At 56.4% G+C, this 12,554-nt stretch overlaps 2 protein-coding genes across 2 annotated transcripts; both read left to right on the top strand.

Annotated features, from left to right (window-relative positions):
* Window positions 1-5,028: 5,028 nt before the first annotated feature.
* Window positions 5,029-5,499, top strand: LOC128980107 (scale keratin-like). The gene has a single exon (XM_054398548.1). The coding sequence runs from the start codon at window positions 5,029-5,031 to the stop codon at window positions 5,497-5,499; it is 471 nt and encodes a 156-aa protein (XP_054254523.1).
* A 4,897-nt stretch (window positions 5,500-10,396) lies between these two features.
* Window positions 10,397-10,825, top strand: LOC128980096 (scale keratin-like). Its single transcript, XM_054398537.1, has one exon. The coding sequence runs from the start codon at window positions 10,433-10,435 to the stop codon at window positions 10,823-10,825; it is 393 nt and encodes a 130-aa protein (XP_054254512.1). The 5' UTR covers window positions 10,397-10,432.
* Window positions 10,826-12,554: the final 1,729 nt, after the last annotated feature.

Below are 12,554 nucleotides of genomic sequence, written 5' to 3'. Positions count from 1 at the left end.
GGTCAGCAGGCTGAAGACACAAACTCAATAGGAAAGGTCTGAAAGTTGGACACCTCTGCTAGAGTAATTGATCTGCCAGGTGCTGATCATTCTGCCCCCTCTTCAGCAGCTCTGAGCAGCCACCCCTCCCCCCCCACCCCTGGAGCCAGCCCTGCCCAGGGGCACACTGAGTGCTCAGCTCTTCCATGCTCTCATTCCTAATTTCTTACCCTTGGCTCCCTTTGAGAAGTTGTTCTTAGCTTGGAAGGAACCTCAGAGCTCATCTGCTCCAAGCTCCTGCCATGCCCAGGGACACCTCTCAGCTGGACTCAGCTGCTCAAGGACTTGGACACCCCCAGGGAGGAGGCAGCCACAGCCTCCCTGGGCAGCCTGTGCCAGAGCCTCAGCACCCTCCTATTGCAGAACTTCTCCCTCAGCTCCACTCCAACCCTGCTCTGCCTCAGCTCCAAACCCTTCTCCCCTTGGCCTGTCTCAGATCCCCTCAGCAAAGTCCTTCTGCAGCCTTCCTGGAGGATCCCTTCAGGCACTGGAGGGCAGCTCTGAGGTCCCCCTGCAGCCTTCTCCTCTCCAGTTTGCCCACTCCCAGCTCCCTCAGCCTGTCCTCATAGCCCCTGGATCATCTTTGTGGCCTCCTCTGGACTCTCTCCATCAGCTCTGTGTCCTTCTGCTGGGGACAGCAGAGCTGGAGCAGTATCCAGGTGGGATCTCAGCAGAGCAGAGCTTATCCCAACCTTAACTAAAGCCAGCAGCAGAGAGAGATTGGAATTCCAGGAGGGATCCCAAAGTGACTTTGTCCAAGGTCATTGGATGAGTCAGGAGCACAGCCTGGGTTTGGGTTCAGCAGGCTGACAGGAGATGGAGTTTTTATAGACATTAATTACAGCAGCTGCCTCTTCCCACCCATCCCAACGGTGCTGAGGGTTGCAGGAACAACAGATTACAGGCTGGACACTGCCTGGGCTGCTCAGGAAGCCACTTAAAGTAAGATAATAAAGGGCAGGTGATAGCTTTGTTATCCCAACTGCCACCTACTCAGCCACACTGGGACACAGCCTGGAAAATTTCAACATAAATAACATTTTACTCCCTTGGCAGAAGAGACCAAACCCAACCTGACTCCAACTCCTTTCAAGGATTTGGAGAGGTCCAGAAGGTTTCCCCTCAGCCTTCTCTTCTCCACACTAAACATCCCCAGCTGCTCCTCCCCTGTCCTGTGCTCCAGACCCTTCCCCAGCTCCTACAGGAAGGCTGCTGAGGGACTTTGCATGAGGGGGTCTGAGACAGGCCAAGGGGGAAGGGTTTGGAGCTGAGGCAGAGCAGGGTTGGAGTGGAGCTGAGGGAGAAGTTCTGCAATAGGAGGGTGCTGAGGCTCTGGCACAGGCTGCCCAGGGAGGCTGTGGCTGTCTCCTCCCTGGGGGTGTTCAGGGCCAGGCTGGATGAAGCCCTGAGCAGCTGAGTCTGGCTGAGAGGTGTCCCTGGGCATGGCAGGGTAGGAGCAGATGAGCTCTGAGCTCCCTTCCACCCTGAGCCATTCCAAGATTCCATGAGCACGGATGGGGAACATCAACCAGGATGGAAAACAACAACAAAGAAGCCACCCTGAGAGGAGCAGAGCAGCAAGAGACTTACCCAAGTCAGGAGGGAGTGCAGGGGAGTGCTTGGGAGAGCTGTGAGGGAGCAGAGCTTTTATACTGCAGGAGCTGGAAGCCAGCACATGGAAGCCATCACCGTGATGCAATCCTTGGTGCTCCTTGGTGGAGTTTGTGGAGAGTCCAATAAAGACCTAACCACTGCCTGAGCTCCTGGAGAATTCTTTCATCTGGTGCAAAATGAGCACCTGGCTCTGTTCCAGTCCCTGCCTTGCAATGACAACAGAAATTGCCAAGCCAGCTCCTCCTGTGCCCACCCAGCGCCTGCAGCCTGGCCCCTGGGCTGAGCAGGATCACAAACTGCTGGCAGGACAGGATTTGGGGTTAAGGACCTGGAATTGCCATCAGGACCTGCCAGGACAGCAGCTACAGAGCATCCATGTGATAAGCAGGAGGCCTGGAGGTGGTTCCTGCAGCTTTAGCTTCCAGGAGTGTTTGGCACCGGCTGCGGTGGGAAGGATTCAGCTCAGGAGTACCAAGGGACCCTCTGGTGCCACAATGGGAAGGTGCCAGAAGGGTTCTGCATTGCTGACTTTGGCTCTCAGGAGTTCCTGACCTCTTGAGGTGGTTGCTGCTGGGAGCCTCAGGTCCATCCCTGTGCTGAGCTGGGAGTTTGTGCCAAGAGGGCACAATTCTGAGCTGGGAATCCTCCACCCAAGCCACTGGCTGCCTCCTCCCTCCTTTGCAGTTGTGTTCTCCTAACACCACCAATTATTTCCAGATTCTGAGGTGGGATCCTCAGCCTTTGAAGTGGTTTGCAAGGGTTTGTTTTGGCCAAGAAGGTTCTCAAGCTTCCAGCAAACAAATCTTCATGCTGCAACCCACCCATCATGGGCTAAGCACACATCTGACAGGGAGATGAAAGGCATGGACCTGGGTTTAGCAATGGTGCAGTGACATCAGGTCCAAACATGACAGCCAAGGTGTTTGTGTCCTTGCTGTAATCAACTCATGGCTGCACAGTTGGAATTCTGCACCTTCAGCACCTTCAGCTTTCTTCAGTGCAGGAGTACAGAGGGAAGCAGAAACTCTTCAGCCCTCAAGGTCAGGCTTGGTGTGGCTCTGAGCAACCTGATCGAGCTGAGGATGTCCCTGCTGACTGCAGGGGGGTTGGAGGAGATCATGGAATCATGGAGTTGGTTTGGTTGGAAAAGGCCTCCAGGATCATCCAGGCCAACATCAACCCAGCACCACCCTGGCCACCAAACCCTGGCCCCAAGTGCCATGGCCACAGAGTTCTTGAGTACTTCCAGGGCTGGGGACTCCACCACCTCCCTGGGCAGCCTGGGCCAGGCTCTGACCACTCTGGCAGGACAGAAATTGTTCCTCATGGCCAAGCTGAGCATCTCCTGGCACAACTTGAGGCCATTTCCTCTTGTCCCATCACTTGGCAGAAGACTTTGAGCCCCACCTGGCTCCAGCCTCCTCTCAGGGAGCTGCAGAGACCCAGAAGGTCTCCCCTCAGCCTCCTCTTCTCCAGCCTCCCCACCCCCAGCTCCCTCAGCTGCTCCTCCCCAGCCCTGTTCTCCAGACCCTTTCCCAGCTTTGTTGCCCTTCTCTGGCCCTGCTCCAGCCTCTCAATGTCCTTCTGGCAGTGAGGAGCCCACCCCTGACCCCAGGATCTGAGGTGCAGCCTCAGCTTCTAAGGTCCCTTCCACCCTAACCCATTCTGTGCCTCTAAGACCTTTGTCTCCAAGAGCAAAAGCCAAACAACAGGAAACCCTCTGAGGACCAGAGGAGGCTTCCTGAGGCTCCCTTGGTGTGCAGATTGGTTTCAAATTAAGCAGCTGAGGGTGCAAAGAATGAAAATAAACATCATAGCCCCAAAGCTGTTCTGGTGGAGCTCCCTCTGATCTTCTCCCAGCCTGGATCTCATGGCCAGGAGGTGACCACAGTTGGGTTTGGCCATGAATGGTGGAGGAGCTGAGGATGAGCATTGCTGTCACTCTGGGGGTGTAAACGGGGTGATAGCAGGAGGGACAATGACCTGCAGCCACCTGAGATGAAAGAGTCCTGGGTGATGAAATGCAGCTCTCAAGTTTCCTGAGGCTGCAACCCAACAAATAAAGTCAGCAAAGCTCTGAGGAGCTGCCTGCTGCTGGCTTTGGGTTTGCCCAAATCATCCACATGGACAAATTGCACCTCAGGTGATCCTCCCTCATCTGGGGAGCTCTATAAAAGCTCTCCCAGCTCAGGGCTCCTCACTCCACCTCCCCAGGTCTGTTCAGCTCTGAGAGAAGGGTGAGTACCTCTCTGTGGGATCCCTCCTGGAGTTCCAATCTCTCTCTGCTGCTGGCTTTAGTTAAGGTTGGGATAAGCTCTGCTCTGCTGAGATCCCACCTGGATACTGCTCCAGCTCTGCTGTCCCCAGCAGAAGGACACAGAGCTGATGGAGAGAGTCCAGAGGAGGCCACAAAGATGATCCAGGGGCTATGAGGACAGGCTGAGGGAGCTGGGAGTGGGCAAACTGGAGAGGAGAAGGCTGCAGGGGGACCTCAGAGCTGCCCTCCAGTGCCTGAAGGGATCCTCCAGGAAGGCTGCAGAAGGACTTTGCTGAGGGGATCTGAGACAGGCCAAGGGAGAAGGGTTTGGAGCTGAGGCAGAGCAGGGTTGGAGTGGAGCTGAGGGAGAAGTTCTGCAATAGGAGGGTGCTGAGGCTCTGGCACAGGCTGCCCAGGGAGGCTGTGGCTGCCTCCTCCCTGGGGGTGTCCAAGTCCTTGAGCAGCTGAGTCCAGCTGAGAGGTGTCCCTGGGCATGGCAGGAGCTTGGAGCAGATGAGCTCTGAGGTTCTTTCCAAGCTAAGAACAACTTCTCAAAGGGAGCCAAGGGTAAGAAATTAGGAATGAGAGCATGGAAGAGCTGAGCACTCAGTGTGCCCCTGGGCAGGGCTGGCTCCAGGGGTGGGGGGGGAGGGGTGGCTGCTCAGAGCTGCTGAAGAGGGGGCAGAATGATCAGCACCTGGCAGATCAATTACTCTAGCAGAGGTGTCCAACTTTCAGACCTTTCCTATTGAGTTTGTGTCTTCAGCCTGCTGACCCCAAACCCAGGCTGTGCTCCTGACTCACCCAACGACCTTGCACAAAGTCACTTTGGTCTCTCAGTTCTCACTTGGCTGGACAGAAAGACATCCAAGTTCTCTGCAGGCTGTTGGGGAGGGAGCAGACTTTCAGAGCCAGGCATTCCCAGGTGGACACCTCCCAGAGGATCCCATGAAATCTGCTTTCTGAAGGGAGAGGATCAGGGCTGCAAAGGTGGGGGAGGGGTGGGGGTGGGAGCAGTTTCTTTGCTCAGTAATTTGATGCAAAGCTTTGAGTCCTGAAGCCTTTGTCTTCTGCTGCAGGTCACCTCCAGCTGCAGCTCACCTCCAAGGCCCTGCAAGATGTCCTGCTACGACCTGTGCCCCACCTCTGCCTGCGGCCTCAGCCGCCCCCAGCCCCTGGCTGACAGCTGCAACCAGCCCTGTGTGCGGCAGTGCCCTGACTCCACTGCCCTCATCCAGCCCCCTCCGGTCGTGGTCACCTTCCCTGGCCCCATCCTCAGCTCCTTCCCCCAGGAGTCAGTCGTGGGATCTGCTGGAGCTCCTGTGCTGGGCTCCTTTGGGGGCTCTGGGCGTCTGGGGGGCTATGGGGGCTATGGCTCCCTGGGCTATGGGGGCCTGGGGGGCTATGGCTCCCTGGGTTATGGTTCCGTGGGCTATGGGGGTCTGGGGGGCTATGGGGGGCTGGGGGGCTATGGCTCTTGGGGCTATGGCAGTCTCTATGGCTATGGCAGACCCTTTGGCTCCAGCTACTGCAGCCCCTCCTCCTGGTATGGCAGCAGGTATGGCCGTGGCATCTGTGGGCCCTGCTAGACCCCCCAGGCACATCCCCTGGGGCAGGTGGCACCTGGGAGCCAAGCAGGCAGATGGATGCCAGCTCTGTGGAAGCCCTCAGGAGCCCTCCTCACTGCACTGCTCCACACCTGCCCTGGTTTGCCTTCGAGTTCCTGCCTGATGCCTTCCTGGATTCTTTGTCATCTTCTCTTTCGTCCTCCCTGTGACCAAATGCAGCAACATTTAACATCCTTAACAGTGACTTCCAAAGTGTGCTTGACTCTGACCCCTTGGATCCACATCCTGGGGTCTCCAGCACTGTTTTTGTCCTTTTTATGCTGATTAAAATTCTGTTGCATCATTAAAAACAACCTTGTGGTGGTTTTGCCTTCTCACCCCTTCTGAACCCAGCAGCTGCCTGCACAGGGCTCAGTGCCACAGGGCTCAGTGCCACAGGGCTCAGTGCCAGAGGCTCCATGCAGGAGCCCTCAGCACCTCCTTAAACCTCTCCAGGAGTGGTGACTCCACCACCTCCCTGGGCAGCCTGTGCCAGTCCTTGAGAACCCTTTCAGTCAAGAAGTTTCCTCTAATGCCCAACCTAAACCTCCCCTGGTGCAGCCTGAGGCCATCTCCTCTTGTCCTGTTCCTTGGCAGGAGAGCCCAACCCCCACCTGGTTCCAGCCTCCTCTCAGGGATCTGTAGAGACCCAAAAGGTCTCCCCTCAGCCTCCTCTTCTTCAACCTCAGCTGCTCCTCCCCAGCCCTGTTCTCCAGACCCTTCCCCACCTCTGTTGCCCTTCCCTGTCCCTTCTCCAGCCTCTCAATGTCCTTCTGGCAGTGAGGAGCCCACCCCTGACCTCCTGCCTGTAGCTCTTCATGTTCTGCCCTCAGTTCCTGGTGGGCTGCTCTCTGAAGCCTGCTCTGTTGTGCTGAACTTTGCTTCTCCCTGGTGTAAAATTCATAGCCTGAGACCTTTTGGCAGCTGAAGCACATCAAGGAAGTGATGCTGTGAGATAAGGACCTGCTGGAAGCAGGAGGTGGTTCCAGGCTCTGCTGATGCCCTGCAGAGATAGGGGATGCTCCCTCTGCTTGGGTTTAGGCTACCTGTAAAATATTCCCACAAAAACCTGCTAGAAAACCTCCTGTGGTGAGGAGCAACCTGACAGCAGCTCCTGAAGAAGAGGAGTCCTTAGTTCTGGGTGCTGAGAACCTGCAGTCATGTCCTGAAGGAAGGATCTACACCAGGACAATGGCAATGGATGGTGGCTGAGCCACTGCCCTCGGGCCAGGGCACTCAGCTCCTTGCAGCTCTTGGTGCTGGGCATGAGTTGGCCAACTGGGAACATGACTAAGGGCAAGCATGAGCCAGCAGAGATTCACCTGGAGCAAGAAGAGAACCTCAGAGCTGAGGGACCTGAGGAGGGCTCAGCAGTCTGGATCCTCTGCAACAGTAGAATAGCTCCAGATCCATCCCACAGGATCACGGAATGCCAGCCTGGGTTGGCTTGAAGGGACCTCCAAAGCTCACCCAGTCCAAGCCCTGCATCCCCAACCAGAGCAGGCTGCTCACAGCCCCAAGAAAGCTGAGCTGGGCTGGTGCCAGCCAGGGGGCATCTCCCACCTCTCTGGGCAGCCTGGGCCAGGCTCTGCCCACCCTCAGCATCCCAAATTTCTCCTTCTCTCCACTCTCCATCTCCCTCCTGCACTTCCAACCCATCCCTCCCCTTGTGCTGCCACCACAGGCCCTGCTCCAAACTCTGTCCCCAGCTTTCTGCTCAGCATTGGAAGGGCTCCAGAAGGTCTCCCTGGAGCCTTCTCCTCTCCAGGCTGAACTCCCCCAGCTGTCTTGGTGCCAGCTCCTCTCCAGCTCCTCACCCCCAAGTCTTCATCCCAGGGCTGCTCCCCACCCTTCCCCCCCCCAGCCTGTGCTGATGCTGGGCACTGCCCTGAGCCATGTGCTGGGCTTTGTACTTGGCCCTGTTGGACCTCACAAGGTTCACACCATGGCCACCTCCTGAGCTTCTCCAGGCCCCTCTGGATGGAGCCTCTCCCTCAGGCACCTCCCTTGCACCACTCAGCTTGCTGAGGATGCTCTGCACCCCACAGTGTCATTGCTCAAGGTACCAGAGTGCTCTCAGCAGGGACCCCTGGGGGACCCCCTTGCCACCAAAGGGCAGAAGAAGACTCATTTGAATGTGCAGAACAAGAGCAGGCTGAGAGCTGAGAGCTGCCAGAAGCAGAGGGCAGGACAGGAGCATCCAGGGTGGCTTTGGGGAGGGATATTTATACCTTCCCTCAGACTCCCTGCAGAGCCCAAGGCTGCCACCAGCCCCAGCCCACATTTACCACTCCTGGGCCACCTCCAGCTGACAAAGGCTTTGCTCAGGAGTTGTTTCTCCATTCACATCCTCAGCCTGCATGAAATACAAGTTGCAAAAGCAGGAATCCTTCTTTCATCTTCACTCTTAATTGGCAGGAGTCACTCCTGGGGAGGTTCCATCAAACACATCAGGGTGACAGCAGGAATCCTGCTGGCTTCACCTCTTTAGCTCTTCCTTTATTGCCTGACATAATGATGCTGGCTCAGAGGTTCATTATCATGGTTGGATGCCTTAGTGTGCAGGGGAGGTGTGACAGAGGCCTTGGTGCCTTTCCTGTGGGGTCAGCAATGAGGGTGGTGAGACACTGGCAGAGAAGCTGTGGGTTCCTCATCCCTGGATCTCACAGAACCATAGCATGGGGGGGGGGGGGTTGGAAGGGACCTCCAGAGGTCACCCAGTCCACCCCCCTGCCACAGCAGGTCACACAGGTGGGATTTGGAAAGTCTCCAGAGAAGGAAACTCCACAACCTCTCTGGGCAGCCTGCTCCAGGGCTCTGCCACCCTCACAGAGAAAAGTTTTCCTAGGGCACCCCCTCTGCCCCAGCTTGCCCTCAGTGCCCCTTGGCCTGCCCCTGGACATCCCTGAGCAGGGTGAAGGAGTGCAGAGGGGACAGAAATGCCCCCAAGAGACCTGGGCACTGAAACCTGCTTCACCCCTAACTTATGTCCTTCAGAGCTCTGCAATGTCAGTGAGGGTCAGGGGCATCTCCTGGTGGCCTTGCAGCATTTAAAGTGGCCAATAAGAAAGCTGGGGACAGACCTCTGAGCAGGGCTTGGTGTGCCAGGGCAAGGGGGGGATGGTTTGGAACTACAAGAGGGAGACTGAGAGTGGAGAGAAGGAGAAATTGGTGCTGCTGAGGGTCAACACTGCTCTGGGTACTACAATGATGTTTTCTGCTGATCTTGCCAAGAATCCCAGCATGGAGGGGTGGGAAGGGACCTCTGGAGATCATCTTCTGTACCCTCCCTGCTCCAGCAGGGCACCCACAGCAGCTTGCTGAGTAGCACAATGGCCAGAGGGGGTTGGAGGTTCTCCAGACAAGGAGACTCCACAACCTCTCTGGGCAGCCTGCTCCAAGGCTTTGACCCCCCCCCCCCCCCTCAAAGTAAAGAATTTTCTCCTCCTCAGCAGCAAGACAAATTCAGAGCCTATCAGACAATGCCCACAAGCACCACAGCTACAGACCTCCTCCTCCCCCCCCCGATGATGTGTGTCTGTGGGTGGGAAGAGGTTCAGGAGATGCCTTCCACATCACTGCAGCCTTCATTGCACAACGTTGTGGAGCAGCTGAGATTGCAGCCAAGATCTGAAGCCCTCCAGCACAAAGCTGTGCACCACAGCAAGTTCCAGCTCTGATTACCATCACGATGGGGGAAGCTAATAAAGGAAGTGCTCACTAAATCCAAGCAGTTTTAATCCCTCCCCAGCAGGGTGGGATGATAGCAGCAACCCAAGCTTGGTCAATTAGGCTTCCAGATGAAAGGTGGAATGTGCAGAGCCAGGCTCCAGGGAGATTTAGGCTGATTTTGCAAACAGCAAGCACAGGATTTCGTCACTCTGGGGAGTGAAGAGTGCTCCAGATTGGGGCTGCTGGATGAGGATGACTTCTTGTGAGCTCAGAACCCCCCTAGGCAACCTCAGGCACCCTATAAAAGGAGCAGGAGTCTGGACAGATCCCATCTCCCTCTCCTGCAGACTCTCTCCTACATCAGGTAAGGCTGAAGCCATCTGGTTGCCTTCTGAACACCAAGGTCCTTGGCCCTGCAGTTTGGGGTTTTCCTTCCCTGCTTCAACATCAGAGCTTCTAGGACTAATTTCTTTTCCTCTCCTTTATTGTTGTTGCTTTTCACTCTGTTGGCAAGTTGTGGCACTGGTAGGATTCCAGAGTCCTCAGATCCTGAATCAGAATCTGAGGCATTTGTTTCGCTGGAATTCAGATTTATGCTGCTAGACTGGAGGTGGAGAATGGCACAAGATTTAAAATGCAGAAGTTTCACTCAGCGGGGCAGAGCCACATCCTGAGCTGTTTAATGACCCAGCTAAAGAAAGAGCATTTCCTACACAGGAATGATGGCAAAATAATCCCTGAAGGGAAGGGAGCTCTGGAGATCATCCTCTCCAACCCCTCCTGCCCCAGCAGGGCACCTACAGCAGCTTGCCCAGGGTCAGAGTGGCCAGGAGGGGTTGGAATCTCTCCAGACAAGAAGCTCCACAACCTCTCTGGGCAGCCTGCTCCAGCATCCTCCAAGCCAAGATGTTTCTCTTTATGGAGCCTCCTAGGTCCCAGTTTGTGCTCATTGCTCCACATCCTGTCCCTGGGCACCACTGAGCAGAGTCTGGGAGGGCACAGGAATTAACCAGAGGGATGAGCAGTCTCAGAAGGCTTGGCAGGTGGGAGAGGAGGTGTGGATGGGGGCGATCAGAGCAGTGCTGGCTGACAGGGAACAGCAGCAGCAGCTTCGCTTCTGCAGCCGGCGATGGTTTTGCTGGTCCCCAGCCGCCCAGCGCCGATCCCTGACCTGTTCTTGCGCTTCCTTTTCACACAGCTCTCTGCTCTCCATTTCAGGACCACCTCCAATCCCAGCACGGAAATGTCCTGCTACGACCTGTGCCCCACCACCACCACCAGCGGCATCGCCTGCCCCCAGCCCATCGCCAACAGCTGCAATGAGCCCTGCGTGCGGCAGTGTCCTGACTCCACCGCCCTGATCCAGCCGCCCCCGGTCGTGGTCACCTTCCCCGGCCCCATCCTCAGCTCCTTCCCCCAGCAGGCCGTGGTGGGCTCCGCCGGAGCCCCTGCCGTTGGCAGCTCCGCGGGGCTGGGAGGCTTCTACGGCTCTGGGAACCTCTACGGCTACGGAGCCTCCCTGGGCTATGGAGCCCAATACGGCTACGGCAGCTCCGCGCTCGGCAGCAACTTCTGCAGCCCCTGCGCCCCGCGGCGCCTCGGCCGCATCCTCCGCGGCAGCTACGGACCCTGCTAAAGGCTGCAGGGAGCTCTCCGAGCAGCCACACCGCCCGGATCCAAACGCAGAGCCATGAGGATGGGGCTGAGCTTTCCTGCAGCCCCGCGATGGAGCTGCTGCCTCTTAGCATCTCTGATCTCTCTCCCCTTTGGTCACCCTTCGGTCCCTGGTTGGTTGTTTGCTCTTTGTTGCCTGGTCCAGCTTCCCAATGGTGTTGAACCATCGTGGGCAGCATATTTCCACCTGGACACCACTCACCATGACAAGGATCTTCCACCAGCAGCTGGTTATGCTTCAAGCATCTTCACCAGAAGTTGCACAACCAACAGAGGAGATCAGCTGAGGACAGCAACATCTCCAAGCAGGACATTTGTTGAACGTTCTGGGCTTGGACAGGTTGACCTTTGAGGGTCCCTCCCAGCCTAAACCATTCTGTGATTCTCTAAAGTGGTCTGGAAACAGATTTTCCATGTTCTGTGCTTTCTTGCTTTGCAAACTTCAGCATTTCTTGCTCATTAAAATGTTGTTGCATCACACAGCAGCCTTCTGCTTTCCCTGGGGGATTGAGAGTGGAGAGAAGGAGAAACTGGGGATGCTGAGGGTGGGCAGAGCCTGGCCCAGGCTGCCCAGAGAGGTGGGAGATGCCCCCTGGCTGGCACCAGCCCAGCTCAGCTTTCTTGGGGCTGTGAGCAGCCTGCTCTGGTTGGGGATGTCCCTGGGGACTGCAGGGCTTGGACTGGGTGAGCTTTAGAGGTCCCTTCATCCCAACTTATTCTGGGATTCTGTGATCCTGTGGGATGGATCTGGAGCTATTCTACTGTTGCAGAGGATCCAGACTGCTGAGCCCTCCCCATGTCCCTCAGCTCTGAGAATCTTTTCCTGCTCCAGGTGAATCTCTGCTGGCTTATGCTTGCACTTAGTCCCTGCTGGCTGCAGGGGGTTGGGCTGGAGGAGCTTTGAAGGTTCCTCCAACCCAACCCATTCTGTGATTCTATGAAGTACCAAAGCAGGATGGACAATGGAAGGTTCTCCTCTCCAGGTTTCTCTGCCAGTGTATCCTATTCCAAGCATCTGAAACGCTCCTGTGGAGACCCCCCAGGTGCCAAAGTGATCAAAGGGAGAGTGCAAGAAAGCTGCCTTGCTTTTTCCTCAGAATCAAGCCCTGGAAGGCAGCTGGCACTCAGAGGGCACATGTCTGGTTCTGTTATGTTGAGCCATGCTGCCTGCAGGCTATTTACTGCTGCTGGGAGGCTGAGCCACACAAAAACCATTAGGCTGCAGCAGTGGGTGAAGGTTGTGTGAAGCCACCGATTAAAGCCAGAGATGAAAGGCTTTGAACTCCCACGGCTCCCTGTCCTGCTGTGGGATTTACTGCGTGGGGAGGACACAGGCTCTGGGTGGTGTTTACAACGTCTTGGTGAGTCACCTTCTGATTGCATCTCATTTACCATCAGCTTTACCTTGTAGCAGGACAGGAACACATGCTCAGAGCACCTCCAGACAGGAGAGGGCACAGTGACCTCTGTAGTTGAGGATGAGACACTGTGGTTCCACTCTCTGCTGCCGGCAATGCCTTGTTTGGCTGCCAGGAGGAGCAGGATCTGCTGCTGCTGACTGGCAGCAGCCTAGACCTGCCCTGGGTGACCAAAAACTGCAAGGAGACCTTGCAGTTAGATGTGGTTTGAGCAGAGAATCATAGGGCTGGAGGTCCTCTGCTGTCAGGACAGGCTGAGGGAGCTGGGGGTGG

The sequence above is a fragment of the Indicator indicator genome, unplaced genomic scaffold, assembly GCF_027791375.1.
Source record: "Indicator indicator isolate 239-I01 unplaced genomic scaffold, UM_Iind_1.1 iindUn_scaffold_64, whole genome shotgun sequence".
Lineage (NCBI taxonomy): Eukaryota > Metazoa > Chordata > Aves > Piciformes > Indicatoridae > Indicator > Indicator indicator.
This window is presented reverse-complemented; position numbering and strand designations above follow the sequence as displayed.

Bases quoted from the DNA above. Each gene is read 5' to 3' on its own strand.
- LOC128980107 (XM_054398548.1), top strand. From the start codon at position 5,029: ATGTCCTGCTACGACCTGTGCCCCACCTCTGCCTGCGGCCTCAGCCGC.
- LOC128980096 (XM_054398537.1), top strand. From the start codon at position 10,433: ATGTCCTGCTACGACCTGTGCCCCACCACCACCACCAGCGGCATCGCC.